Raw genomic sequence first — 26503 nt, forward strand, 5'->3', positions numbered from 1 at the left:
CTGCCTGTGGCAGGTAGAGCACGGGCACAGATGCTTGTGGGATGCTGTCTGTGATCACACTCGGAAAAAATCAAGTGGTTATCTAGAGGGAAAGGGTCCTGAGACCTGCTGGGATGGTGGGTTTTTTTGTTTTTTTTAGATTACGCCTAAGGTTTGTAGTTTGAACAGACAAAGTAAACAATGACAACAGCAGCAGCAACAAAACAGAAACAAAGAACGATTTACCAATATTTTTAAAAGCCTTTTGTTAAAAGAAAGCTCCACACTGGCTTGAAAGCAGCCCCCACTGCCTCCCAAGCCAGGGGCAGACTGTGTCGCGCCTACGAAGCTGGCATGAAGAAAGCAAACTCCAGCAGAAGTGCAGGCAATGCAGGAGGCATCTGCTTTCCCATCTCTTTTCTCCCTCTCGGCTTTTAGGACTGGAGAAAGGCATGGGGAAGGGAAGGATTTGAACCAGCATAAAGCAACTGTATTTAGACCATGGCAAACTGAGCTACTTACTTCTCTTCTGCCCTCCCACCTGCCCAGGGCCTCAGCCTGGAATACAAGGTGGAGCACAAGACCCCCGGGCCCCGCACATACCTGAAAGAAACCTGGCGGGATGGGGCCTCCCGGCATCCCATCATTGGGGGGAATGTTGCCAAGCACGGGGCTTGGGGCAGCTGCTGCACTCTGTGGAGACAACAAGACGGAGGGTTAGTGGCCACACCCGAAACCAGAGACGTGGAGTTCTGACCCCGGCCTGGGCTCTCCCTGTCTGCCCACATTCCCTGTGGACCTTCCTCAAAGACCACTTTCTACTTAAAGTGTCACATTCCCACAGACAAGACATAGGTAGGGCTTGTAAACTCAGACCTGGACTCAATTCCCAGGTGTGCCCCCCACTGAGCAAGCAGCCGATTCCAAGCCTCCTTTTCCTCATCTTTAAAATTGGAGGGCTGGGTGTGGTGGCTCACACCCGAACTCCCAGCACTCTGGGAAGTCAAAGCAGAACTGCTTGAGCCCAGGAGTTTGAGACCAGCCTGGGCAACGTAAGGAGAAGACCCCGTCTCTACAAAAAATAAAAAATTAGCTGGGCGCAGTGGCAGGCTCCTGTAGTTCCAGTTACTCAAGAGGCTGAGGTGGGAGGATCGCTTGAGCCCAAAAGGTTCAGCCCTATCTCATATAACAATAAATAAAATAAAATGAAGGGGGGGAGCAACGTCTACCATTCAGGGAGGCTGCAGGACAGCCTGAGACAAAGCGCCAAAGGTACTTCCTGCAGTACAGAGCAGAGGACCAGAGCAGGGGAACATGGCCAATGTGCAGTGGCTGCTCCTGGCATTATATGGCCCCGGGCTGTGTCTGCTCAGCTACTCTGAGAGGCTTTTGGCAGACAGGTGATTTATAAATTGCTGTGACCTCTCCAAGTGGCTGGCATGTCATATAGAGCAAAAGACCAATAAATATCCATGACTCAATGCATAAATGAACAGACCAACTGGGAAACACTGCTGGAGAGGGGGACAGAGGGCAGGGTGCGTTCTTTGCCCTGCAGGGTCCTAGGTGTCTCATGGGGGTGGGGGGGCTCGATAAGTTGGGGAACCGTCATTCCTTTTTTCTTTAAACGCTGCTATTCTGGCAGCATTTACCTGGTATATGCGCCTCAACAAATGCCTCCCAGGGGTGAGCAGACATTGCTCTCCCAGCCTGGCCTCCTTCCAAAGGATCTGTGTGAGACCTGGTCAGGTGGTCAGTGTGTCTGTGCCTGGTGCCGTGCTCATGCAGGCGGGGGTGAGGCTGAGACGCCTGGGCCTCAGCCCTGAGGAAGCCACAGGTGTCTAAGAGTCCTACCTGGAACTGGGCCCTGCTCCTCCCCACTGATTCTAAACCTCCAGGGTCTCCTCCCACAGGAAGCCCACCTCCAACATTGGTGGTCCCCAAACCCCACTATGACCGAAAAAGTGACACTTGGTCATTAATCATCTCCCAGGGTTCTGACTCTTTGGAACAGGAATGAGCTCCTTGGGGTCAGGAAACAGAGCACCTCTTTTCCTCTTAGAAACACAGCCTCCATCACCACCTTCAAGAAGCCACTTCTCTTTCCTTTCATCAGCAGTAAAATAGGAACCAGAGGCCAGGCACGGTTGCTCACGCCTGTAATCCCAATACTTTGGGAGGCCAAGGCAGGTGGATCACCTGAGGTCAGGAGTGTGAGACCAGCCTGGCCAACATGGTGAAACCCCATCTCTACTAAAAATATAAAACATTAACCGGGCGTGGTGGTGGGCACCTGTAATCCCAGTTACGTGGGAGGCTGAGGCAGGAGAATTCGCTTGAACTCAGGAGGTAGAGGTTGCAGTAAGCCGAGATCGCACCATTGCACTCCAGCCTGGACGATAAAAGCAAAACTCCGTCTCAAAAAAAAAAAAAAAAAAAAAAAAAAAATAGAAACCAGAACCTCTAACTTCCAACTTTGATGGAAGAAAATGAGGTAATGTGCGAATCCCACTAATACAACGTATGCATCTAAATGAACAAACAGACCTGGGAGCAAATGCACCTGGTTTTCAGCACTGTCACCTCTACTAGTAAGTGGGATGACTGTAGGCAAGCCACTTGGACTTTCTGAATTTGCTTCCTGTAAACAATGAGATAGCTGTGGTCCCACCTCCTCGCCAGGGTTGTGGGAAGATTAAGTGACAGAATAGGCTGTGTTTTGTAAGCTGGGACAGCTCTGTGAATCTAGAAACAAAGAAGTACAGGGCATACCGTGGGTGCTGAGCAGGCTTCAGGTGAAGAGAATGGGCAAGCCGCATGTTACTTTTCAAAATGATTCTTTCCTACAGAAAAACAGCCCTCTCTGCAAGAGATATCCTGCCAACCATCCTGTAATGTGTTTACAAGTTTCAAGCATCTCCCAAAATCAGGATTATAGGTCTCCCCATCCCTCAGGACTGAGGTCACAGGCCCCTCCCAGGCCCCTGCCTCACCGCTGCCCCAGCACTATCCAAGATAGGGCCTCATGGGGGAATCGCCAGCTTATCCATTAGCTGTGTTACTGTTGGCTGCATTACTGTTTCTCTGTGGTCAGTAGTTCTGCCAAAATGGCAACTTTTTGTGATTAACTGTCAACAATTACTCCTCAGCAGCAAGAGCAAAAAACTTTTTTTAAAAAATGGGGTGAGGTAAACACTCACCTACATTTTCTTCAAGTTCTTTCAGAGACTGGTGTTATATTTAAGAATTTCAACCTTCTTGTGTACCATTACTTAACCAGTTTGTTTTGCTTTTTTAGAGATGGGGTCTCACTGTGTTCCCAGGCTAGTTTCACGTGATCCTCCAACCTCAGCTTCCCAAAGTGCTGGAATTACACGCATGAGCCACCACACCCAGCCTATTAACCAATGCAATAACAGGCATCACATATCAGTGTCTGCTAATCTGGCAGTCAGTATCCCTTTGGTATCTGGTATTTTGACTTACCTCTTAGGTCATTACCTTTTGAAATGGTTTGCATTAACCACTTGCAGATCTAATTTTATGGCAAACCATTCATGTCTTCTGCTATTTGGGTATTTGACTTTTTATATATTGAGGAACTAGAATAAGGGTAAGTTATGATTTAAAAATAAAAAAAAAAACAACACTTTATTATTATTAGAGATCTGGTCCCCAGGCTGAAGTGCAATGGCCTGATTATGGCTTACTGTGGCCCCAAACTCCTGGGCTCAAAGGTTCCTCCTGACTCAGCCTCTCAGGTAGCTGAAAATACATATACACACCATCATACCCAGCTAATTAAAAAAAAAAAAAAATGCTGGGGAGGATGGGGGTCTCACATATGTCGCCCAGGCTGGTCTTGAACTCCTGGCCTCAAGCAATCCTGCCACCTCGGCCCCCCCAAAATGCTGGCTTTACAGGTGTGAACCATCGTGTCTGGCCTAATAAACTTATTTATATAAAAACATAAACCTGAGAGTGATCCATTGCCTCATTTATGAGGCTCCTTCACTTTAAGATGTCATTTTCCTATGAGATCAGGAGTGAGTCAATGGTTCTAGGAACTGGAAGTAGTGGGTGGGCCATGGTTCTCTGAATGCAATGGCCAGGGTGACCGTGGTTCTAGTAAATGCACATTTCAATTCTCTGAAATGTGGGGGTGGAAGATGGAGTTTTGCTATTCTCCAGTGATGGAGGACAAAAACCAAGACCATGTTAAGCAGTGACTAAGGGGCAGGAAGCTGAGGAGATGCTTTTATCATTCAAAGTTTCTCAGGCAGCAAAATTAAGTTGTCCTGCAGTGCTTAAATATGTGCCCTGAATTTCGATAGTTATTGCTGTTCCCCTTTGATTATGAAGCAAATATGTGGTCATAACAAAAAAACTTTAAAAAGGGCAGAAAAGTATGAAGAAGAAAACAAAAAGCAGCAACTGATAGTATAGGGCAACGAAAGAGTTAAGAGGTTAGGAAAGGCTCAAAAATAACTTGCTCACAAAACCTACACCAAGGTATCCTCCCTGCAACCACATCTAGGAACATTACACTGAATCCCTGCCCTGACCCTTCTGCAGCTCAGTGGCAGCAGGGGCTGTTTCACCCGACTTCTGAGACCAGCACAACGTGAGGCATACAGCAGGTGTTCAATAAATGATTACTATTTGTATTATTCAAAGACCTGCTCAAAGCTGACCGTCCGGAGCCAGGCCTTTCCAGACTGCTAGGAATCGGCCTCTCCCTGTGGTTTCCAACTTGGAGCTAGAGCTCCATTAAGGCACTCAGAAAAGTGTCTCCTGAGTTTTCTCTAACATCACAAAACCAAAACCCCTGAAAACCCCTGACATTTACTAAGGCCTCCAGTGAGTGTGCCAGGGCTGCAGTGGGTTTAACAGGCTAGAAGTCCCCCATGGAGGACAACAGAAAAGAACACTGGATTCAGAAGCTAGAGATCTCCTAGCTGGGAGCCCCTATAAACAAACCCCTTTCTCGTTCTGGGACTCAATTTCCCCATGTATCCAATGATGGGGTTAGAGAGATGACCAGTAAGGCTCTTCTTCCAAGCTGTTCTCCCCAGTTCAGTCCACACACCTAGAGGAGCCAGAACTGGAAACAGCAGCTCTTCCACGAAGAGGATGGCAATCCTCTTTCTAGGAGACCCGGGTTTTAACTCTTCTCTATTCATTATAGACTGTTTTGTGATCAAAGATTCAAAACTACCCAGAGACCTGTCATCTGAGCCCACAGATAACAGTGGCTGACATTTGGGTTCTAACCGCCTAGGTTATCCACTTTCTGGACTCAAAAAAGCCAACTCAAACCAGCCAGGCAGTTTGGTTAACTTGCACTTAAATTCTTTTCTAAACAGAAAACAGGCCTTGAACAGGGTGATGTGGCCCATTCTAGCCAGCTGCCTTCTCTAAACCTACAGTCAACTTCAAAAGCCGGATGTGCTTTTCCAGAGCACTGCCTGAAGTTTCCCGTTCCCAGCCAGGGAGACTTGCGAGGAGGACCGATCCCAGAGCTCTCTAAGGAATAGGGATTCTTGATGATCCCAGGATGGGTACACAGCCATGGGGCTCCGGGACTGCCCCCTGCCTCGGCCCCATCCACAATTCAACGAGATAGACACATGCCACAGCAACCAGAGATCCCCCGCAATCCCACTCTGTAAGTATACCTGAAAACCTCACCACCAGTCCCACCCCAGAAGATGGACATTCCCCCCCCCTCCACACTCCAGGGCAGAGACGCAGGGTTCAAAACATGGGCCTCAGAGAGGTGCTTCCAAGAAGAAGTGCCTTGGAAGCCAGGCTAAGGAATAAAACTTTCTGTTCTGGACAATGGGGTGGCGGGAGGACTTCTGTCCCACCTCACCCTGTGCCAGGCATACTCATGCTCACTCAACAAATCCCAAAACCACCAGAGTACCCCCAAACTCCAGGAGCAAGTGGACTTGACAAATCCCCACACTCCCAGAGGCCTCTCATCCCACCCAGAGAGACGAGTATCTCAGAGTAGGCAAAAGTGTTCATGCTTTTCCTTTGAAAAGCAATGGTCCAGGGGCATTCCCTGCAAGATGCTATCTTCTGGCCTCATTTCAAGAACTCCACCTATCCTCACTCACAAACTAGCCTGGACCTACCCCCTCACCCTGCCGCATTTTGACTCTCTTTTAAAATTAGTTCTAGGCACATGAAGCTCCTGGAAAACTGAATAAAAACAAATGCTCAAAGGGAAATGTGGGACTCCTGCCAGGTTGGCCAACCCCTCCTGACTGATTTACAAAGCCTGCAAAATGGTACTTTGTTCTGCAAATCTCCTCCCCTCCTTGCCCTGCCCTAATACTCAGGCCTTGGCGTGCAGCAGCTTGGGGCCACATGCACAACCATATGTGCCGACTTCCTTGATTGAAACTCAACACAGGCTGCGAGGTCCAGGACCCAAAACACCAAGGGGTGCAAGGTGTGTGCTGGGGGTGGAGCCATGTGCTCTAAGCTGGGAAAGGAAGGTCACTTAGGGAAGCTTAAGACACTCCTGTGATGACTTCATGCAGAGGGCAAGTGAGACAGGAAGCCTCCAAGTGACGCCTGTCTGGTGGCCTGGGGAGGAAGGGAGGGATGCCAGCACTGGTTTCAGCAAGATGGGACCTTCTAATTCTATGCAAACTATGGGGTAACCCAGGTTCCCAAAGGGAATTTCAGCAGCATCAACAAACTAAAGATACAAGTGCAGGAATGGAACCAACCAAGGGAATGTCATCACCCAAATGGAAAGGCCAATACGGAGAGAAATGGGGTTCAAATAAGGGAAGGGGCCAGGAAGAGGATTCCTTGTTTCAGATACAGACCACAGAACAGAATCACTTTTGGAGAATAGGGGCTCTAATTGTGTGGTTTGGAGAAAACAGAGCTGTTGCTACGCGAAGAGACAGAACCAGCTGACGTTAAAAATAGGTTTGGATGGCATACACAAGTGACACAGGATCTCTGCCTTCAAACAGCCAGGGGGCCAGCGTGTGGGAGGAGGGATGGATGAGCCTCCTCGCACCGATGGATGGCCCTGGGTCCAAGAGTAGATGCCCCAAGCTACAAAAAGGTTCTGGGCTGCCTCAGGAGGTGGTGGGCTGTGATAATTTGGCATCGCTTCCAGTCTAGACATGGCAAAAAAAACATGTTAAGAGGGGACTGCCATAGGACCCACCACCACCTGGCGCCTCCTGGGGATTATTAAGATAGAAGAGCCCTGGACTGAGGGTCCCAGATCAGGGTTCCAGCTCTGGCTGCAAACCACCTACTGTGTGATCTGAGCAGGTCTTCCTGTCCCTAGCCCTGGGCTCCACTCAAGGCAGCCGAGGGCCTGCTGCTCCAGTGGCACAGCGGGTGTCAAAGGAGCTCTTTAACAAGCAACCTGAAAAGGGCCACCTGTAGACAACAGAAGCCTCAACCTGTCATGGCCAGGCCATCACCATCAGACCCAATGAGGGTGGTCCTGATACCTGCGCTTCTTTTACTAAGTCCCAGCTCACGTCTGCCACCTGGGTACAGCCCTAAAATACAGGAAGGGCTGGAGAAGCAACTGCCTTTTCATTTTGATCCCATCAATGAGTTGGGGGTCAGGGGGAGCGGTAAGTATTTATTCCCCAACGTCCCTGGCAAGATGTCATTTCTGTTTTCCCGGTAAGGAAACTGAGGCACAGAGAGGTGTGCTGTCTCAAGGTCAGGTAGCTATGTGGCTCTAATGTTAGTCCCTCTGTGCCTCCACCTTGCATCTTGGGTTCAAAAATACAAAACCATGGTCATGTCCCACCCACCCCTGTAGTTCTCAGGAAGAGTTCTGTGTGCTTTGACTCTTATGGAAAAATAATTCATTAAACACGTGAGAGAAACACAATTCCTTCCTGTGTTTGAGACTGTCTATGTTTTATGCTTCCCAAGTAGGCTGACCTTCTAGCTCTGCGCTTTCTGACAAATACTTCAATGAGTCGGCATTCACCAAGGGGTGGGTGGGGTGTACGTGTGTGTGTCTATGTGTGTGTGTGTGCATGCACATGTGTGTCAAGGAATGCAAGATCCCACTGAAAAGTCTGTTGGATATAACCGGCAAATTACCCTGGGAGGAGAAGAAGAAACAAGATGAGGCGTGGGGCGAGCTATACAAACCTTACAAGTGCTTTTAACACACTGGATGTATCAGCAAACGCTTGCTTCTGGGGTTGGGGCCAGCCAGACTGTGCTGTACTCACCAGAGAAGATGACAGGGCGTGGGTCTGCCCTGCAGGCCAGGAGGATGCAAGGAGCTGTGGTGACAGAACTGAGGGACAGGGAAGGTGCTCTGGGCGGGCGCGGTGAGCAGGGATTTAGGGGGATCAGGGAGGCTTTGTGGAAGACATGGCACTTGAGCTGGGGCCTTAAAGGACGGCAGAACTGGAGGACACAGGAGGTGATACAGGGGTGAGAGATTATGCTGTCATTTTAACCCTCCCTGGGCACAAGGCCTCCTGACAGCCTCTCCTCAGAGCGCAAACACCTCCAGGACGCCCCCCGCCCCCCACTCCATCTCTAGGGTAGGGGGTGGGCATGGGGCTTGTTCACTTTCCCTTCCCCACAGGAGAGGAGCCAGCCACCTAGTCAGAGAGGGCTCGCTGTCCCCAAGCAGTCCCTTCTGACCCAGCTCATGGTGTGGCTCATTCAGTCTCTCCCTCCATCCTCCCCACCATCTGCAGTCACCACCAGAATACAGACGCTCTGAGGAGTAAAGGGACTTGTCCAAGGGCACACAGCTGGAAATGGGCAGCCCCAGCTCTTGGTCACATCTCAGCTTCTCTGATCCAGGTTTCAGAACCGACACTTAAAGGTGGTCACATGGAAACAGGTCAGAGCTCAGTCCTTCCGTTCACCAGGGGCCGAGTACTTGGGTACCTCACTTTACCTTCTGTGCCCCCTCATCATTTGCTAAGGAAGGGAGCCCTCTATCCTCTGTTGGGGGCACAGGGAGCTTAAACATGACTCTTAGCCAGGCTCAGCCAAGGTAAGGGTTCAGCAACCAGCAGCCCAGAGCCGGAGAGACAGCTCCAGGCAAAGATTCCCTGACCACAGCAGGCTGGAGAGACAAAGGGGCCTGAAAGCTGTGCAACGACTAGATATTCCGCTGGACAGAAAAGCAACTCTTCTGAGAAGGAGCCTCTCTGCTGAGTGGCCACCTTAGAAAAATACTATTTCTTTTTTTAAAAATGAAAGAAAGGTATCCCAGTCAGAACAATTTCCCAAAAAAAGAAGGAAGTGAATTTCCTGGGCTGAGAAGTGTGAGGCTACCATACTGCTGGGCCCTGCCCATTCATCCCAGGAAGCACCCAGCTTCTTCTAAGGACTGGATCAAAGGTCCCCATTTGGTAAGAGGTGGAGCCCCATGTATTTAGTAATTAGTACCTGGTGAAAGAGTGGATCCCAGCCAGGGCACCCTCTTCCACAGGCAAACACTGCCCAGCTGGGCCACATGGCACAGGGCGCAGGTCCCAGGCGTGTGCATGCAAGACAAGGAAGATGAAAGGCTAGAAGTCCCCGCTAGATGAACACTGCAGAGTGGATCAACAGCTCAGTATTTGCACAATGCTGATTTTCTTTTAAAGAGAAATGAGCTTCAGGCCCTGGTTTACACCATTAGCAAAACACACACACGCACACTTCCCACTGTCTTAAAGGAGCTACTTACAACCACAAACATGTCATAGTAGGCCAGTGACAGCTCCGTAACAAGAACACTGGCAGTGGCTTCTACAAAGTGGAAAATTCCCTGGCGTGGACCCGTGCACACGCTCAGTTCCAATGACAACTTAATCCTGCCAGGACCGAGGTATGCAGCGAACAGAAAACCACCCGCTTCTAGAAACTTTAAGTTTAAAATAAATCATTAAAGGCAGGGCCCTCAGAACATCTTTCAAGGATGGGAGCCCCACACTCTTCTCGGAGAGCATCAGATTTACTGGGGACCAAGTCATTTTCCCTCACCTCCTCCTCCACTGTGACAGGACAAAGTGTACACAATCTGACAAGTTCACCCATGTCCCCCAGTGCCGGGGAAGGTGTGCATCATTCAAACCAGGCACCGCCTCTTCTGTGTAAATGAACAGCCATGAGTCCTTGAGCTCCTCAGGCCAGGAGGGAAGGCAGCGAGCATCGAACCACCATGGTCTGCACAGTCGTCCCGGTGCATGGTGCCACGCAGGCTCGCTGCTGAGCAGATGCCATCTAAGCCTTTAAAGCATGCACTAATTGCGCTAATTTAGCTAACAGTCTCTGTTTCGTCCCCCACCCGAGTCAACCAGTCCTTTGGTACTGCTGGAGAGATGCAAGCTGTTGGCTTTAGTGTTATTTTGTCAGCCATTAAACGATTCATCGGAGTCATTAATTGATTTATTACTGCTGCCTGCTCAGAGGGTTTACCAAATAAAGAAAGATATAGGTCACAAAGCAAAGGAAATTGGACCCAACGACACTACAAGCCGATGAGCACTTAGTGTCTGCTGCTGTCCATCCAGCCCTCCACGCCCAGCTGTCAGTCGAGGAACGGTGTAGATAGTGCTCCTGCCTGAAATCCAGGTGCCAGCCTGCATCCTGCTCAGTTGCTGGTGCTGCCAATGGGGAACCTTATCTGGAGCCTCTAGAAGGTTACTCCCGGACACCTGCCAGATACAGCTGAGGTGGAAGGGAGAGAAGCCCACACTGACCCCCTTACCACCAGGTGGGCGCTGAGTAGCAATGGCTAGGCCAGCATCTAGGCCCTCCAGTGTTCCAGGAAGTCAAGGACAGGCCCCTCAGCCAAGACTCTACTCCCCTGGAGGTGACAACTCCAGCCAGGCCCTCCTCCTTTCTCCCCTGCACTGCCTAAGGGAATGGGAGGAATGCAACAGTTGATGTGCGCACAGGTGCCTTCTCCTTATCTCTGATCCTCTCAACAGTCCTATGGGGTAGCCTGCATTGTCTTCCCTGTATCACAGAAAAGAACGCTGAAGCCCTGAGAGCTGATCAGCCAGAGGTGCATGGCAGGCCAGGAAATGGCAGTCCTGGGATTCAAACCCAGGTCGACCCGATTTCAACATCCATGATTCTTCCCCTCTAACAAATCCTTCAGACTGACACAAGAGAGGCCCATTGCTTGGCCTTAAAGAAAACTCAGACAGAAACTAGCTAGGTGACCAAGAGCAAGCCAACATCTTTCCTTCTCAGAGCCCCAGGTGCCTCATTTGCAAAATGGCAGGGTTCCAGTGGGTGAGCTCTGAAGCCACAGGAAAGGATGAGATTCCAGGGCACGTCCTTGTACAGCCCCAGCTGCCCTGGCCACTGTGAAGCCTCCTGTCAGTTCCCCACAAGAACACTCCTGGGTTGTGAGCAAGGCACTGCATGAGCCCCTTGAGGTCCCCTGCTGCCCTTCAAACCCCAGCCTCCAGGGTATAGGTCCAGGAAGGTTTGCTACACTCAGACCAGACAGCAGTGACCCTCATCTCTCCCCAATCCCAGCCCTTGGGGCTCTGAACAAACCAGAGGGAGTGGTGTCAAGGCAAGGCAATGCTAATGCCGCCAAAAGGAGAATTCACCAGGCCATGGATTCCATGTGTGTGTGTGCACGTGTGTGTATGTACATGCATCTCTGTCTCTGGGGCAGGAAGGGTAATATCTCTGGTACCTGACATCCCTAGGAACCAAACACAGACATTCTAGATGTCTCAAATTCTAGCATCACAGTTATCAGCTCCTCCAAGAGGCATCACATCCCCACCCTGGTGAGCGGCCTCACAGGCCGCTCAGAGGATGGTGACCGGATGATCTGCTCCAAAAGTAATACAGAGGGGACAAAGAGGTGGTTCAGGGACCCACCAAGAACCAGCCTGCAGCCTGCTTCTGACCAAAACATAACCCCACCCTGCAACCCCAGGCTTTGGCCTGCTAAGGTCTGGTGGGAGCCACAGAGCTACAAGGCAAGGCAAGACTGCCACTTCCGAGCTCACTACAGATTATTTGTTGGGCGTCTACCAGGTGCACACAGCAGGGCTTTCTTGTTTGAACCCACCAACAAGAAGGCCAGAGCACCCAAGAACACACACATCACTTAGGATCCTGGTGAGAGATGTGCTAAGGGGGTGGGGCCAAGGAGGCTGGGAGGCAGACGGGCTAGTCAGGTGCTTCTGAAGGGACATGGGAGTTCATCTACTGAAAATTCTGACCCAAACTCTGCTTCTGAACAAACACGGGACTTCCCATGGAGTGGTCCACCCCCTACTCATACCACCCATCAATATGGTATTCAAAGCACAAAGGAAGGTCTTTATGAAACATATACTGGGGTCCCATTCGAAGAATAATAACATATTATTACTTGCACATATTTAGGACTTAACAAAGTACCAGCTTACAAAGGCCTTTCTTTGACACATATTTACTTGATGAAAACAACAACCATCCTCTGCACAGGCTGGCCCCTCTCTCTGCAACACTCTTCTCCTCTCTACTCAGGCCTGGGTGCTACCCTCTCGTCCTTTATATGTTCTCATCACAGTGTCTGTCACACCTGACTGTTAATTCCTTATTAAATTAGCCAGCTGTCCTCCAGGAATGGGGGCAGGAATAGTGTGCACAGCACAGGGAAGATGCTGGCTCAGTAAATGTTTTTGGGATGAAAAAAGTTCTGGCAGAAATCCTGCTTTTTGGCTGGGCGTGGTGGCTCTCACCTGTAATCCCAGCACTTTGGGAGGCCGAGGAGGGTGGATTACCTGAGGAGAGGAGTTCAAGACCAGCCTGACCATCTCTACTAAAAATAAAAATAAAAATAAAAAAAATTTGGAAGGCACGGTGGCAGGCGCCTGTAGTCCTAGCTACTCAGGAGGCTGAGGCAGGAGAATTCCTTGAACCCAGGAGGAGGAGGTTGCAGTGAGCCGAGATCATGCCACTGCACTCCAGCCAGGGGGACAGAGTGAGACTGCATCTTTTAAAAAAAAAAAAAAAAAAAAAAAAAATCCTGCATTTTAACATGATTTCTTTCATTATTTTTTAATTATTTTTTAGAGACGGGGTTTCACTGTGTTGGCCAGGATGGTCTCCAACACCTGACCTCTGACCTTGAGTGATCTGCCTACGTTGGCCTCCCAAAGTGCTGGAATTACAGGCGTGAGCCACCCCAGCCAACAACAACAACAAAAAAAATCCTGCTTTTCAAGAGTAGTCACCTAATCTAAAAGGTCAAACTCTAAGACTAGCTATCTCAGTCCCCTTCATTAACATTTGGCTATATCCAAACAACAAGCCCCTCCCTTCCAAATAATAACACACATACCCTGCCACACACTGTGCCCTCTGCCTGTAAAGCCCTGGCAAATGACTTGGGCAGGCCATTATCTCCCAGAGTCGTCGGTTATTAAAATGGAAATCATCCTTGTATCACTCCCTCCCAAAACAATGGGAAAGACAGCTTCAGCTAGTGTCTGGAGAAAGCATTTTTAGCTCCAAGGAAGGACAAAAGCAATGAGAGGGAGTGGGTGGCATCATAGAGCTGGCGTCTTGTTCTTAGTCCCACTGTGGAAGAGGTCAAGACCAGGCCCAGTGGGCTGGGTGCAGGAAGGGGTTCAACTGGCCTCTCCCAGTCACCCCAGCCTGCCTCCCTTCCATCTCCAAAATGAAGCCTACTATTTATTCTCAGAGAGGTTGGATTCCCTGGCCTCTCTGAAGGTGGCCAACTGCTCCACTGGCCCAGGGAACCACTTTCCCATAGGCCTCTGCTGCCCATCACTTGTGGGACCCAGGGACAGCAGAGGAAAAAGGGGCTGCTCTTGGGCCTGGACACAAGCACAGAACAGCAGGGTGTAGGGTACCAGCCTGAGATACCTTCCTCTACTTCCCTGAAAATGCACCCCACAAGCAAAGGCTCCTCCACCAAACTAGGGGCTGTCCCTTACAGCTAGACCCTACAAGCCACAGAAATTAGTAGACATGGTTCTCGGAATCAGAGACAAACCACAGAGCAAGCTCTGAGCTCATGTGGGAGGAATGCATCACCCCCATCCTCCCCCTCCCTGTCCCTTCCTCAGTCCCTGTCCCTTCCTCAGTCCCTGTCCCTTCCTCAGTCCCTCACTTGACATGAGATGAAACTTGACAGGGGTGGAGAGAAGGGGAGAGTGGAGAGACCAGGATCCCTGTAGCCCACTTGGGCCCCTGGCAGCATCTCCACTCTGCCCCATCCCTGTGCTGATCATGTCCTGGGAATGGCTCCAGCCCCTCACAGACCAAGTATCCCTCAACACTGCCTCCATCCTAGTCCATGTATCTACCTATAGAACTCCTAGTTAACCACTGATGCCCAGCTCAAATGTCCTTGCTTTCTAGTCCAACTAGGTACTAAAGTCCCTAAGTAGGTTCATGAGCTAGAACTTGATACTAGAAGATGCCAGTTTCCACCTGTGTCCCTTTCACAAGGCGTCCCATGGAGCATGCAATACCAATGGCCTCCCAACCAAGCAGACAGAGCACTGGATTTAGGGCAAGAGCTCCAGCTCGTGGGCTCCCTGACCAATTCAGAGAGGCAGGCAGTTCACCTGACTTGGGCTGTACCCTGTAATACAGGACAATCTCCAGGTTGACATGAGATTTTTAAAAAACAAGGAGATAAGGAAAGGGCTGTGATTTCATCTCAGCCTCTCTTCTCTGCCTCCCATTCCAACCTCCCACCTTTCTCATACCCTAAGCTTCAGCCACAGGGGACGCTGGCTGGTCCCCAGCTTTTGTACATGTCCTCCTCCCCTCCATCTGGAATGCCCACCTTCCTGCTGGTTTCTGCCACTCCAACATATCCCTTAGGCCACCCTGGACACAAGGCAGGATGATTTCTTCATCCTCCAATCCATGTGAGCTACCTTCACCCTTCTAGCATTTTGTACCTGGTCATATTATGTGGACGGGTTACCTCCCTGCAGGACTACTGGTTCCAAAAAAGGGGAATCCAAATATTTACAATGTCTCGTATCAATAAACATCAAGTGACTGGGGACTGCAAAGGAGCTTTTTGGACAAAGCTAGGCCTGGTCCTTCTGGGACATTTCTCCCTTCTTCCTATTTGTCTACTTTATAAAGATGTAACTTTAAGGAACAGACCAGATTTTGGTAAGTCCAAATGTCAAAAGGTGCAAAAAGCAGCCTTAACTCCCAAAGGTTTGCATGTCTCTCTCTCTCTCCTCAAACAACTGTTGGAAGAGACAAACATGAAAAGCTCTGGTGAAATCTGAATGTGAGTCCTGGTTCTGCTTCTAGCCTGAAACTTGCCCATCAGAGACAGCAGGACCATTCTTGACAAGGTCCCCACTTTGCTGCAAATCTGGCTAAGGCAGTTTGTTTTTCTTCTATTTTTGTCTAATTCCATTTAAGGCCATCGCCTGGGTCCTCTCTGTCCAAGACAGAAATTACTAATTTAAATTTGGGCCTTCGGAAACTTTGAATCTACAACCATAGAACAGGAAGGAGTCCCACAGCCAGGCTGGACAGATGTGGCTTCCCATCCACACACCAGTGTCAAGGACAGCAAAGGTCTGGAACCTGGTTTTCTCAAGCTGTCTGTGCCCCGGCTGTCTCATCGAGAAAATGAGAATAATAAACCTTGCCTGCCTCGCAGGATTTGTGAGGGTCAAGTTTCTGCTGGATCCCCTGGAATGGTGCCTGGCATGCATCCATCAGGTGCTCCAGAAATACCTGCTGCATGGGTATTTCTAAACTCATTCTAAACCCTCTCTACCTGTTTTCCACAAGGATGGCCTGTCCCTGGGGACCAGCTGGGGACCACTTTCCTGCAGAGCAGAGTCCCAGAGCCCTGCCATCCCTGCCCACAAAGCCTCCTGGCTTTGTGTCCTAGGAACAATAAGCCCCATATCCTGAGACTCTATGTAGGCACCAAAGGAGGCTGATCTCACTTAATCCTCCCAACAATCTCCTGAGGTGGGTGGATCCACTCCTTTATTTTATATCCAACCTATCTTGCTGGTGACATGAACAGTTAAGCATCTTGCACAAGGTCACAGTTAATGATGCTGGGATTTTCTTCCTGGCTGGATCCAGACATCATAAACTCACATACCACCCACCACCACCTCCAGTGGGAACCAGAAGGAAGATTTAAGTCATGGAAAGAAATAACCTTAATCCCAGAATCAGGCCCTTTGGGTCTGGCACCAATTTGGGACAGGTATCCAACCTGAATTTGCCCATCTGTAAAAAGAGAAGTCACCATTCCCTGCCTGGTCTACCTCGCAACGGTGGCATGAAGCACAAACGAAGAAACAGACATAAAAACAGTCTGGAGGCTGGGCATGGTGGCTCACACTTGTAATCTCAGCACTTTGGGAGGCCAAGGCGGCAGTATCACTTTAGGTCAGGAGTTCAAAACTAGCCTGGCCAACATGGTGAAACCCCATCACTACTAAAAATACAAAAATTAGCCAGATGTGGTGATGTGTGACTGTAATCCCAGCTCCTTGGGAAGCTGCGGCAGGAGAATCACTTGAACTCGGGAGGCAGAGGTTGTAATGAGCGAAGATCGCGTCACTGCACTCTGTCTGTCCTGGGAGACAGAGGGAGACTTTGTCTCAAAAAACAAACCAACAAAAAGCTGTCTGGGAACAGAAGGGCAACACCACCATCCCCATCACCCTGGACAATCAAAGGAGCTGGGAACAAAGACGCTGCAGAAGAGCACTGGGTGAGGAGTCGGGCCTGGCTGGCTACCCGCAAAGGCCCTTCACTGTACCCATAAAACAAAGGGAGTGGATTCAATTCCTGGTTTCCAAATCTGGTTGCACATCAAAATCATGTAGTGAGCTTTGCAACAAACTCAGCTTCCTAAGGGTGCAGGGATCCAGCTTCTGGGAGCTCCTGGACCAGATGTTCCATCAGATCCCTCCTCAGTTCCGCCTCTGCCCTAACCCCAGCAGGGGAAACGGATGCCAGGTTCTGGGGATAGCTGGGCCAGATGGGCAGGCCTCTTCTGCCCCCACATGCTCCCCAACGAGGCTCCCAAGAGGCCTACAGGAAGCCTCCAGGTGCAGATCAGGGCTTCAACAGCCGCCCAAACAGGTATAGGCCCAGCTTTAATTGGCCTCTTGGTTAAGCTTTCTAATCTCATTAAAGCTGCCTCCATCAAGCAGACTGAGGCTCTGAACTGAATCACAGAAGAGCACTGCTCTGCCCCACTGTAAGCTGATTAGGTCTGGGGAGGCCTAGCTCGGACCCTCTCTGCACTACCACGCCTTACTGCCACATGGAAGCCACAAACCCAGACTCATGAAGAGAGGCACAATGACGAGGAGGCCAGCAGGAAGAAAGTTCAGGGAAGCAGTCCCAGCACGGGTATGGGACCAGACCTGCCTACCCCACTCTGGGGAGTCAGTGCTATCTCCTGGATTTTCAGTGAATACAAACCACAGAGTAATCTGATTTCCTATCTTATCAGTACACAGTGCCAGAGACCACCCAGTTCCAGGAGGAAGTGGCCCTTCTGGGCACAGTGTGGGACTCACAGCTACCTCTCCAAATTCTTTTCATAGCTTTAGTACTCTACTTCATTCAGATGGGCAGGAGGCAGCAGAGGGCTGTGGTGTGGGACCCAAACACCTGCTTTCACTCTCTCTGCCACTCACTCTCTCCCTGACCCCTTCTACCTCCCCAAGGAGCTACACTGCAGCTCTCCTTCGATCCAGCTCCTGGACGTCAGCTTCAAAAACACCATGGTCAGCGTGTGCAAACAGCCCTGAGCAAATACACGTCGCCCACTTCTCCATCATCTCACTTTATCTAAATATATCCCAAGGAAATAACTTGGCAGTGGTGAGAAATTCTGCAGAGGCTCCAAAGTAACAAAAACAAAACACACACACACACACACACACACACACACACACACACAGAGAGAGAGAGAGAGAGAGAGAGAGAGAGAGAGAGAGAGCGCTCTGTTCAAGGTGCTACACAGAGCTGAGGACAGGCATGGAGACACAAACATTCACAGGCGACAACCACCCAGGGTGTGCTGGGGGTTCAGTCCCACTGAGGGTTCGTGCTTGGTTGTTATTAATATTTAACAGGAAAGACAATATTTTAGAAGAGACAGAACTCTATGCAGGTTCCAGGCCAGGCTAGCACGGATGCCCTGTTCAAGGGAGATGTTCAGGGGGCACGCCTAGCCACGTACACACACACACACCCAGCCCACACCCTCTGGGACTTGCTGCAAGACGCTGGCATTTTCCGCTCCACTTGCCAAGAATGGAGCCACCCTGCCCTGCATGCTTGATCCTCAAACTCCTGGAAACAAAGGTGGCAGTCACAGAGGCATGCTAGTGCACCTCAGGCATTGGTCTGATGTCCCCCTACCCACTGCCATTTTCACTAAAGGGGAAACTAAGGTCCCAAGCAGGAGACAGACATGCCCAGAACCTGGTTAGGGTCCCTCTTACTCCACCACGCTGTCACCCTTTGGATAATTTGGATAGAGGTGGCTTTTTTTTTTTTTTAATGCATTCCACAAATCCAGGCTGTTTACAATCACCCCAGACCAACTCTTGTGGGCACGGGGCACCAAATTATTAGGAAACTGTCTGAGAGTCCGGCTATGGGCAATCCCCCAAATCATGCCAGCTCTCAGTGGGCTGGCCCACTTTCTCAGGTTCCACATAACCACCCCAGTGCCTGCCTTCTCCATCTGTCATCTAGACATGGACCTGAAGCCTGGACAACTGCATCAGCCCCCTCATTGGTTTATTAACCTCGATCTACTTTTTCTCTAAACAGATGAAACCCAGATCGCTCAAGTGCAGGCTCACAACCTGAGGATTCTCTGCTCATTGTCACACACCAGCTCAGCCGAGCCCTTCAGGACCTGGCCTGAACTGACCCTCATTCCGAGCTCCACCCACTAATTCCTCCCTCCCTGAATGCTGCATGTCTTTTTAAGCTTCTATGCATTTGTACACTCTTCCCAAACACTGGAATGCTCCTATCACAGTCTTCCTTCTCAGTCACCAAAACCAGAACTCAATAATCAGAGATATCATTCAGTCCTAGCTGAAGTCAAGAAAATGAAGGCCCAGAGAGAATAAGGAAGGGCCACAAAAGATAAGGTTAGCAGTGTTGGACTCCTGGCTGGCCAGAGTCTTCATCAACTCCAAAAGTCCTCAAAGACCCTCTCCAACTCACCAGCCCTACAGCAAGATCAAAGGCCACTGAGGGCCATATATCCAAGAAAGAGGGCTCTGAGGGAGTTCTAGAGACAGCACAGAAGAGCCAACCGGGGAGCTCAGGAGGCCGCAGAAGCGAACTCGTGCATGGGCCTGGAATCCCTTAGAGTGGGGGGTGTCATCATGTCAGTTCAGCTCAGGGGCCCAGTACAGGCGCTCAGGGAGGACACGCAGAACCACCAAGGATGGTACCTGGCGCATGGAGACACTTCATTAACATTTGCTGCACACATGAATGGCACAAACGGCCAATGACAGAGAGTACCTCACAGGCCTCTACTCAGCTCCAGGATCCCAAAGAAAGGAAGGATTACTTCTGCCAGAGGGTGGGGCAGTCTGGACAGCTTCACAGAGCAGTGACATCTGATCAGACACCATCTGTTATTTTTCTCTAATTGTTCCACATGTGTGAAACTTTGATTCTCAAGCTAGACTTTGACAGGGCCAAGACTGTAGCTGCTTTCTCTGCCTTACCCTACTCCGTCTCCAAATCTCCATCCCATGGATGGGCTCCCAGTAGATGCTGAAAGAACTCCAAAAAGAGCAATGAACCCCACTTTTTTATTTGAGAGAGAAGGTCAAAGCAAAGCTCTTTTCCCACAAATCTGCTTTACCTTGCAGAAGTTCTCTGAACCCCATGAGGAAATTCACTGATATCCATGGGCACTTCCAACATCCCAAATCCTCTGTGCCCCAGGTGTGGCATTTAAGAGACAGGCACTCTTAGGATCTACTGAACATTTCCCACGTTCGACAGGTGGCACTGGATCTCCCGAACAGCTTAGCCATTTCCTCCAACAACCCTGCAGGACAGGAATCAATATCCCCACTCGATGGGGAACACTGGGGCTCAGAGAGGTCCCTTGGCAAGGTTAGGAGAAGACCTACATCTCATCTTTACCACATCACAATACCCATATTAATTCCCTGCCAACAGTTTTCCTGCAACAGAAGCCTCACCTGGACCATTTGGCAGGAAGGAATTAATGCCCATTCAGAATCTTGCCAATGGTAAAGCAGTATTGAGGACCAGCAGTAGCAGCACACCAACTTTGGCTCTGCAGCAGAAACAAATCCAAACAGCACACTGTACCAGGTGGTGCTCATTCATCCAGGCTATGCTGTACCCCTAGTTTCTGCAGACTGTGCCCCACTTTTGGGGCACAGTCAAACCCCCCCCACCCACATCCAGCCACATCCCTGTTTCCACAGAGGCCTAGAAGAATGCAAACTCCAATTACTCCCTTTCTTGTCTAGATAACGGCCACTTCACAACTCTCCCTCCCACGCAGGGACCCTCGCTGCTCCTAAGGCACATAACCCTGAAGAGGCGCTCAGGCCAGTGAGAGAAGAACAAACGGGAAGGGGGATGGAAAACACACACAACAGTAAGCTCCAACCCAAACAGAACTAATCCATTCAGAGCCAAGCAAGGCTGAGCAGATGGGAAGCTAAACATCCCCCACCCACCCACCCACCCGCCACCACCACCACCACCCCAGATTCCGGGGCCTTCACCACAGTGGTATAATTACAGAGGGTGACCCAGCCACATGCTCCCGGGGCCAACCCCTGCTCCCAGGCATCCAAAGGCACTGCCTTCATCTGGTTTGGGTTTAGAATCCTACCCAGGCCTCCCCCAAATTATGTGTGCAAAGGCAGGAGGAATACAAACACCCCAGCCCTATGGTACCAATTCCTGGGAAGCAGGTAGACGGAGGCACAGACTACGCACTCCTCTTTGGATTCGCCTACAACGCCAAAGGGAGGCTGCAGGGAGACACCCACTTCTTCCCAGCCTGGGAAGGCTGGCATTTGCCATAACCAGAGAAAGGCCAAGCAGAGATCACGTACACCCACTTCTCCCCAGCCTGGCGCCTGCTACTCCCACTCAGACCACCACCCCACATTCGCAAGGACACCATCATTCTGTGTGTCTGTCTGCCTGTCTTCCCCTCCAGCCTGTAAGCAGGCGGGACAACCTCTGTTTTCCTCACTGTGGTACCCCCTGCTCCCCACCCCATGCTTCCTTAGTGCAGGCAAGGCTGTGCAAAATGTATTCAAGTATCTTCTGAATGAATGTAGGTCATGACTCTGAGTATAACATATATTTTTTTGAGATGGAGTTTCACTCTGTCACCGAGGCTGGAGGGTTCAAGTGATTCTCCTGCCTCAGCCTCCCAAGTAGCTGGATTACAGGTGCACCGCCACCACCACGCCCAGCTAATTTTGTATTTTTTAGTAGAGATGAGGGAGGTTTCATCATGCTGGCCAGGTTGGTCTCATGTTAGCATAATGTTGATGTGTTTATTCCTTTAATATTTGTTTCTTTCTCTAAAGTTTAAGCACCCCGAGGGCAGGAATCCCATCTGTGTTATCCATCATTGCCCCCTAATAGCTGATACTTAGCAAGCGTTCAATACACACTTGTTGAGCAAAGGAGTAAGAACTCACCACTTCAAGAACACTGACATCATACCACCCAGTGGAGGAATCTCCACCACATTAGAGGGTGTTAGGGCTGCATGGGGGCTCAGAAACTGCCTGCTCACTGATAAGAGGAGGGAGTATGACTTGTTTACAGCCGCTGACCAAGTCAGTGCAGTCAATGCAGGACTCAAACCCAGACCCAGATGTCAGGCTCCTGACACCCAGCCACGGCACCCACGTCCTGGCAGTGCTAGGCCCCGTTGGGGGAGACAAAAGGCACGGAAGATGGTGCCTGCTGCTCAGAAGAAGCAGGTGATCTAGCAGGGCAGACAAGACAGACACGTGAAACAATTAGTGAACAAGATAACTGCCAGGCTAGTGGTATTATATCCTGATATAATAAAGAACACGCTGTACAACACAATTAGAGACAAGAGCCAGGCACACTGCGCTAATTACACAGCACAAAGGGTGAGCTCACGGGAGCCATGGGGTGCTGGTGCTGCCACAGAAAGCTCTGGAGGCCAAGAAACCAGAGGTGAGCTTGGGCTGGGGGGGCTCTGCCACTCAGTCTCTCCTGACTGCTCCTTCCACCTCGGTGCTCCTGCTACCCAGTCCCTGTGCTAGATGATCCCTTCTGACACTTCTGACGCCTCACTGCCCTTATTCGGGCAGTTTGTTATTGACCTCCTAGACAGTCAGCCCAGGGGGCAGGGGGCAGGCCCTGGCACCAAGCCAGTCCCTGGCTCATTACTTGATATAAACAATCGTCCGCATTTCCCCTCACTGTGTGCCGAACTCTGTGCTCAGCCCTTCCTTGCACTCATCCTGGTCAATCCCGACAACAACCCTAGGCAGTGTGAATAGTAAGCTCGGAGGAGGAAGCCACCCGCCCAAGGACACGATGCCCATAAACAGCAGTCAAGACACTGCATTAAACAGGTCCCCATGCTACAAATCTCATGCTCTTAAATCTTTAACCCACACGCTACAAGCAGCTACCGAGCACTTCAAATGTGGGTGGTTCAAACAGAGATGCCCGTAAGCACAAACTATGTATCAGATTGCAAAGACAGTTTGGGGAAAAAATATAAAAGACATCATTAGTAATCTTTATACCGATGACATCTTACAGTGCTATTCTGGATATATTCAGTCATAATTAAAGTATACTATTAAAACTAATTTCACCTATTTCTTTTTACTTTGTTTTGTGGCCACAAGGAGATCTGAAATAATCTGCCCGGCCCTCAGTTCGTTTCTACCAGACAGCACTGCTCCACACAGCAGTGCCTCGCGTGTTTGCAGAACGAGCCATGGGTAGGATGGAGAGAAAGGAAGAGAGGATGGAGAAGATGGCACATGTCAAGTTTCAGACAAAGAGAAACTTGAACCAAGGGGTAGCAAAGGGGGCACTCCTGAGCCTGTGCAGGACGGAGAAGCCATAACAAGTTCTGAACATAACTGGGGAGCACTTGGTCAGGCATGTTGAAACCAAACTACAGAAGATGAGACCAGCAGGGCAGGACTCTGAGCCGGAGTTTTTGGCAAGGCTGTTTACCATGCTGAAAAGGGAGCTGGGAATGATGCCTCTATGGGACAAGGCCTGAAACCAGTCACCTAGCTAGTGTCGTTCCAGAACATGACAATAATACCTCAACTTCCTAAGTTGAAGAGCTCTGGCGGAGGGTTCTCCTCCAAGCACCAGGGCACCAGAACATCTTCTGGGCACATGGCTAGCTGCACATAGCAGGAGTGAAGGGGCTCCCCAAGGAAGAGAAGCCAGGGGAGGCCGAGTAGGGAGTTGTAGGTGATGGTGGGAAAAGGACACAGCAGGATGGAGTGTGTGGAGGGACAGGTAACTCTGGCAGAAGGTCCAGCCTACAGAGGCTGCAAGGGGAGCAGGCAGTGAAGGGCAGCCACAGGTAGAGGAGGAAGAGCACAGTCCAGCAGTGTCACTGGAGCCAAACCCTAGGCCGTTCTGCTAGACAGGGAACACAGCAAGTGGAAGGCTAGGGCTGAGTTTGTGGATGCTATCAGAGAACAGACAGGTGCCTCACCAGTGGAAACCACCCAGGGCCTTGTCAAAAGCCTCCCAGCCATCCTCTGCTGAGATGAGTTGGCCTACCCAGGGTGGCTGCTGAGAAGGCAATCACAGATAAACACCTTCGCAGAACCTGGAAGAACACTACCCCTACAGACACCATGAGAAAGCGAGGATGCGCAGGACCCGGTGTGGCTCTTAACGGGGCATGCGCACTCCACCAGCATGGCCGAGACCGTCCTCCACACCCACTGAGATTTGCCATAACCAGAGAAAGGCCAAGCAGAGATCACGTATGCCTGGCGGGAGGCATGGCATGGGAGGCCAGGCCAAGGGTAACTAACTTCAGCTTTGCCACTGCTAGCTGAGCAACTCTGGGCTCTTTCTTAACTTAGTAAGATGGAAACCACCACCCTTTACTGCCGAGGGCCTGTACAAGGAATAACGACATTCAGTAGCTGTGAGTTTCCCAGCACAGACCCAGGCCCTGCCCTTCCCGGTATCACTGGTCCTCCAAATGCCTCCTTCCCCTCTTCATAGCACCTGCCTAGCACACCAGCCAGCATATGATAGGGGTTCAATAAATAGCACACTTTCTATTATGAGACATCACAGCTGAAGAAATACTAACTTAGATCCATCTCTGGCTGGAGTTGGAGTTCAGGAGAGCAGAAAGTTAACCTAACTGAGCCATCATAGAGCCAGGGAACATTTTCAAAATGGAAGAAAGTTTCAGGATCCAGGCCATCAGCTTCTTTTGCCATGCTGGGCAATTGGGAGCCATGGAGAAGAAGCCAGGGGACTTGAGTTTGGATGTCATTATTTATTTATTTTTCTTTTAAAAAAAAATAATAATAATAATATGAGGTCTCACTATGTTGCCCAGGCTGGTCTTGAACTTCTGAGCTCAAGCGATCCTCCCTCCTTGGCTTCCCACAGTGCTAGGATTACAGGCATGAGCCACTGCACCCAGCTGAGTTCGGATTTATTATAAAAGTTATGCACCACAGGTGGAAAGAGACTCTCACTTGGACTTGAGGCTCAAAGACGGTCACTATTATCAGGCTCTCTGTCTAGCAGACTTCTCTCCCTGCTGTCAGTTTCACCCCAAGCCCAGTCACTCGTATCTGAAAGCTGTTTCCTATGATATCGTCTTCTACCATAATACCCTTCCACGAATCCTCATTTGTGAAAGAACTACCAACTTTCAGGGTCCTGGGGAAATACCATATTCCTCAGTAGCCCTTCTCAGACTTCCCCCAGCTGAAGGTGCTCCCCCTCCCATCCTATCCTCCAACTTCTTGTACACTTCTAGCCAGACTAGCAGCTCCTGTGTTCATTTCTTATTCCTCCTCCTGGACTATATAAGCACCCCTACAGCCCCCTATTCCCCAGGACCCAGTCTTGCCTGCAGAGAACACACCACGTCCCTCCCAAGGAGTGAGTGGATATTATACACGTGCTCAGTGAAAGAACAAGAGGAATATGATAATGCACACCTTGGTGCGGTATGTCCCAGGCTGGTGTCAGCCATGTGTCAAAGAGCACATCCACTGGAGAACAGGGGACAGCTACAAGTCCAAACAGGCATAGAGTTTCAGTCTAGGACACCAGGCTTATTACTAGCAAAGAGTGAGTTATCTGAAACCAGACTGTGCAACAGAAGTCAAAACCCAGCCATACTGCAGCCTCTCCTGAGGCCATCTTCAACTCTTACCTCAGTCATCCCTCAGCTAAATGGGAAAGCTGCTAGCTGGGTATACCAGAGCCAGGACCCTGACATTTCTTAGAAGCTGTCACTGGTATTATCATTACAAAGAAGATAATAGTAAACAGTTTTTGGTATTTTTGTGTGCCGAGTGCTTTATGTGATTGCCTCTCTTTATAAATATAAATGTATATTATAAACCCTAAGATATAAATATAAAAACCACATCACAGGCCAGGTCTAGTGGCACACACCTGTAATTCCAGGAGTTCAAAACGAACCTGGGCAACAGAGCAAGACCTGGTCTCCGCAATTTAAAAAATGTATCTATTTTTTTATTTAAAAAGACAGGGTTTCACCATGTTGGTCTGGCTGGTCTTGAACTCCCGACCTCAGGTGATCCGCTTGCCTTGGCCTCCAGAGTGCTTGGATTACAGGCGTGAGCCACCACGCCCGGCCTAAAAATAAATTTTTTAATTAAAAAAACACTTCACAGAGCAGGAAACTGAGGCTAGACTGCCAAAAGTCACTTAGAGGCAGAGGGCAGAGGCCGCATACTGACACTGGGCTCCTTCTACTACAGCTTTCCACCAGGACCCTCCAACTACTACTTACCTTGACTTTCAACCCTGAGATTCTAAAGGCCAAACTATGAAGACTCAAGCAGCATTCCAGCTGTTCCCTGCCCAGTGCCTCCAGGAGGAAGACCAGGCCTCAACAGGTCACCTAAGCCCTACTAACTGGGCACCCTACACTCCCATTACTCCGTCAGACTGTGCTCCCTCTACTTCTTCTGCCTTCTGGACCTAGAGCCCAGGGGCCCAGGATCTCCTCTAAAGGAACCAGCTCCCCCAGTTATGGCAACGCCCTCACTATGGTCCCATCATTTACATTATAGTCCTCCAGCAAACACCCGCTCTACTCTCTACTTCCGAAACAGCTCCAGGTCACCTCTGTCAACTTTTGCACACACTCCCACGCACCTCCTGGCCGACGGAGAACCAACCTCTCCCAGTCTACCCTAGCCCAGGCCAGGACTTATGCTGATCTGGGCCTAGCACAGAACCTAAACTGCCTTACTTC

General features: G+C 50.1%; 1 protein-coding gene across 13 annotated transcripts in view; it reads right to left on the bottom strand.

The window, feature by feature from the left end:
• Positions 1-26503, bottom strand: part of SSBP3 (single stranded DNA binding protein 3) — a 176845-nt gene that overhangs the window by 52179 nt on the left and 98163 nt on the right. For 12 of the 13 annotated variants that reach the window (XM_054236279.2, XM_035251581.3, XM_054236277.2 and 9 more), the window contains one exon: positions 583-672. In XM_054236279.2, the coding sequence (XP_054092254.1) occupies positions 583-618 (36 nt within the window). In that variant the 5' untranslated portion in view covers positions 619-672. Of the gene's footprint in view, positions 1-582; positions 673-8222; positions 8300-26503 lie in introns of those variants that run through there. The other variant, XM_078331934.1, reaches the window with a different exon arrangement.

The sequence above is a fragment of the Callithrix jacchus genome, chromosome 7 (genome assembly GCF_049354715.1).
Source record: "Callithrix jacchus isolate 240 chromosome 7, calJac240_pri, whole genome shotgun sequence".
In the NCBI taxonomy this organism is placed as follows: domain Eukaryota; kingdom Metazoa; phylum Chordata; class Mammalia; order Primates; family Cebidae; genus Callithrix; species Callithrix jacchus.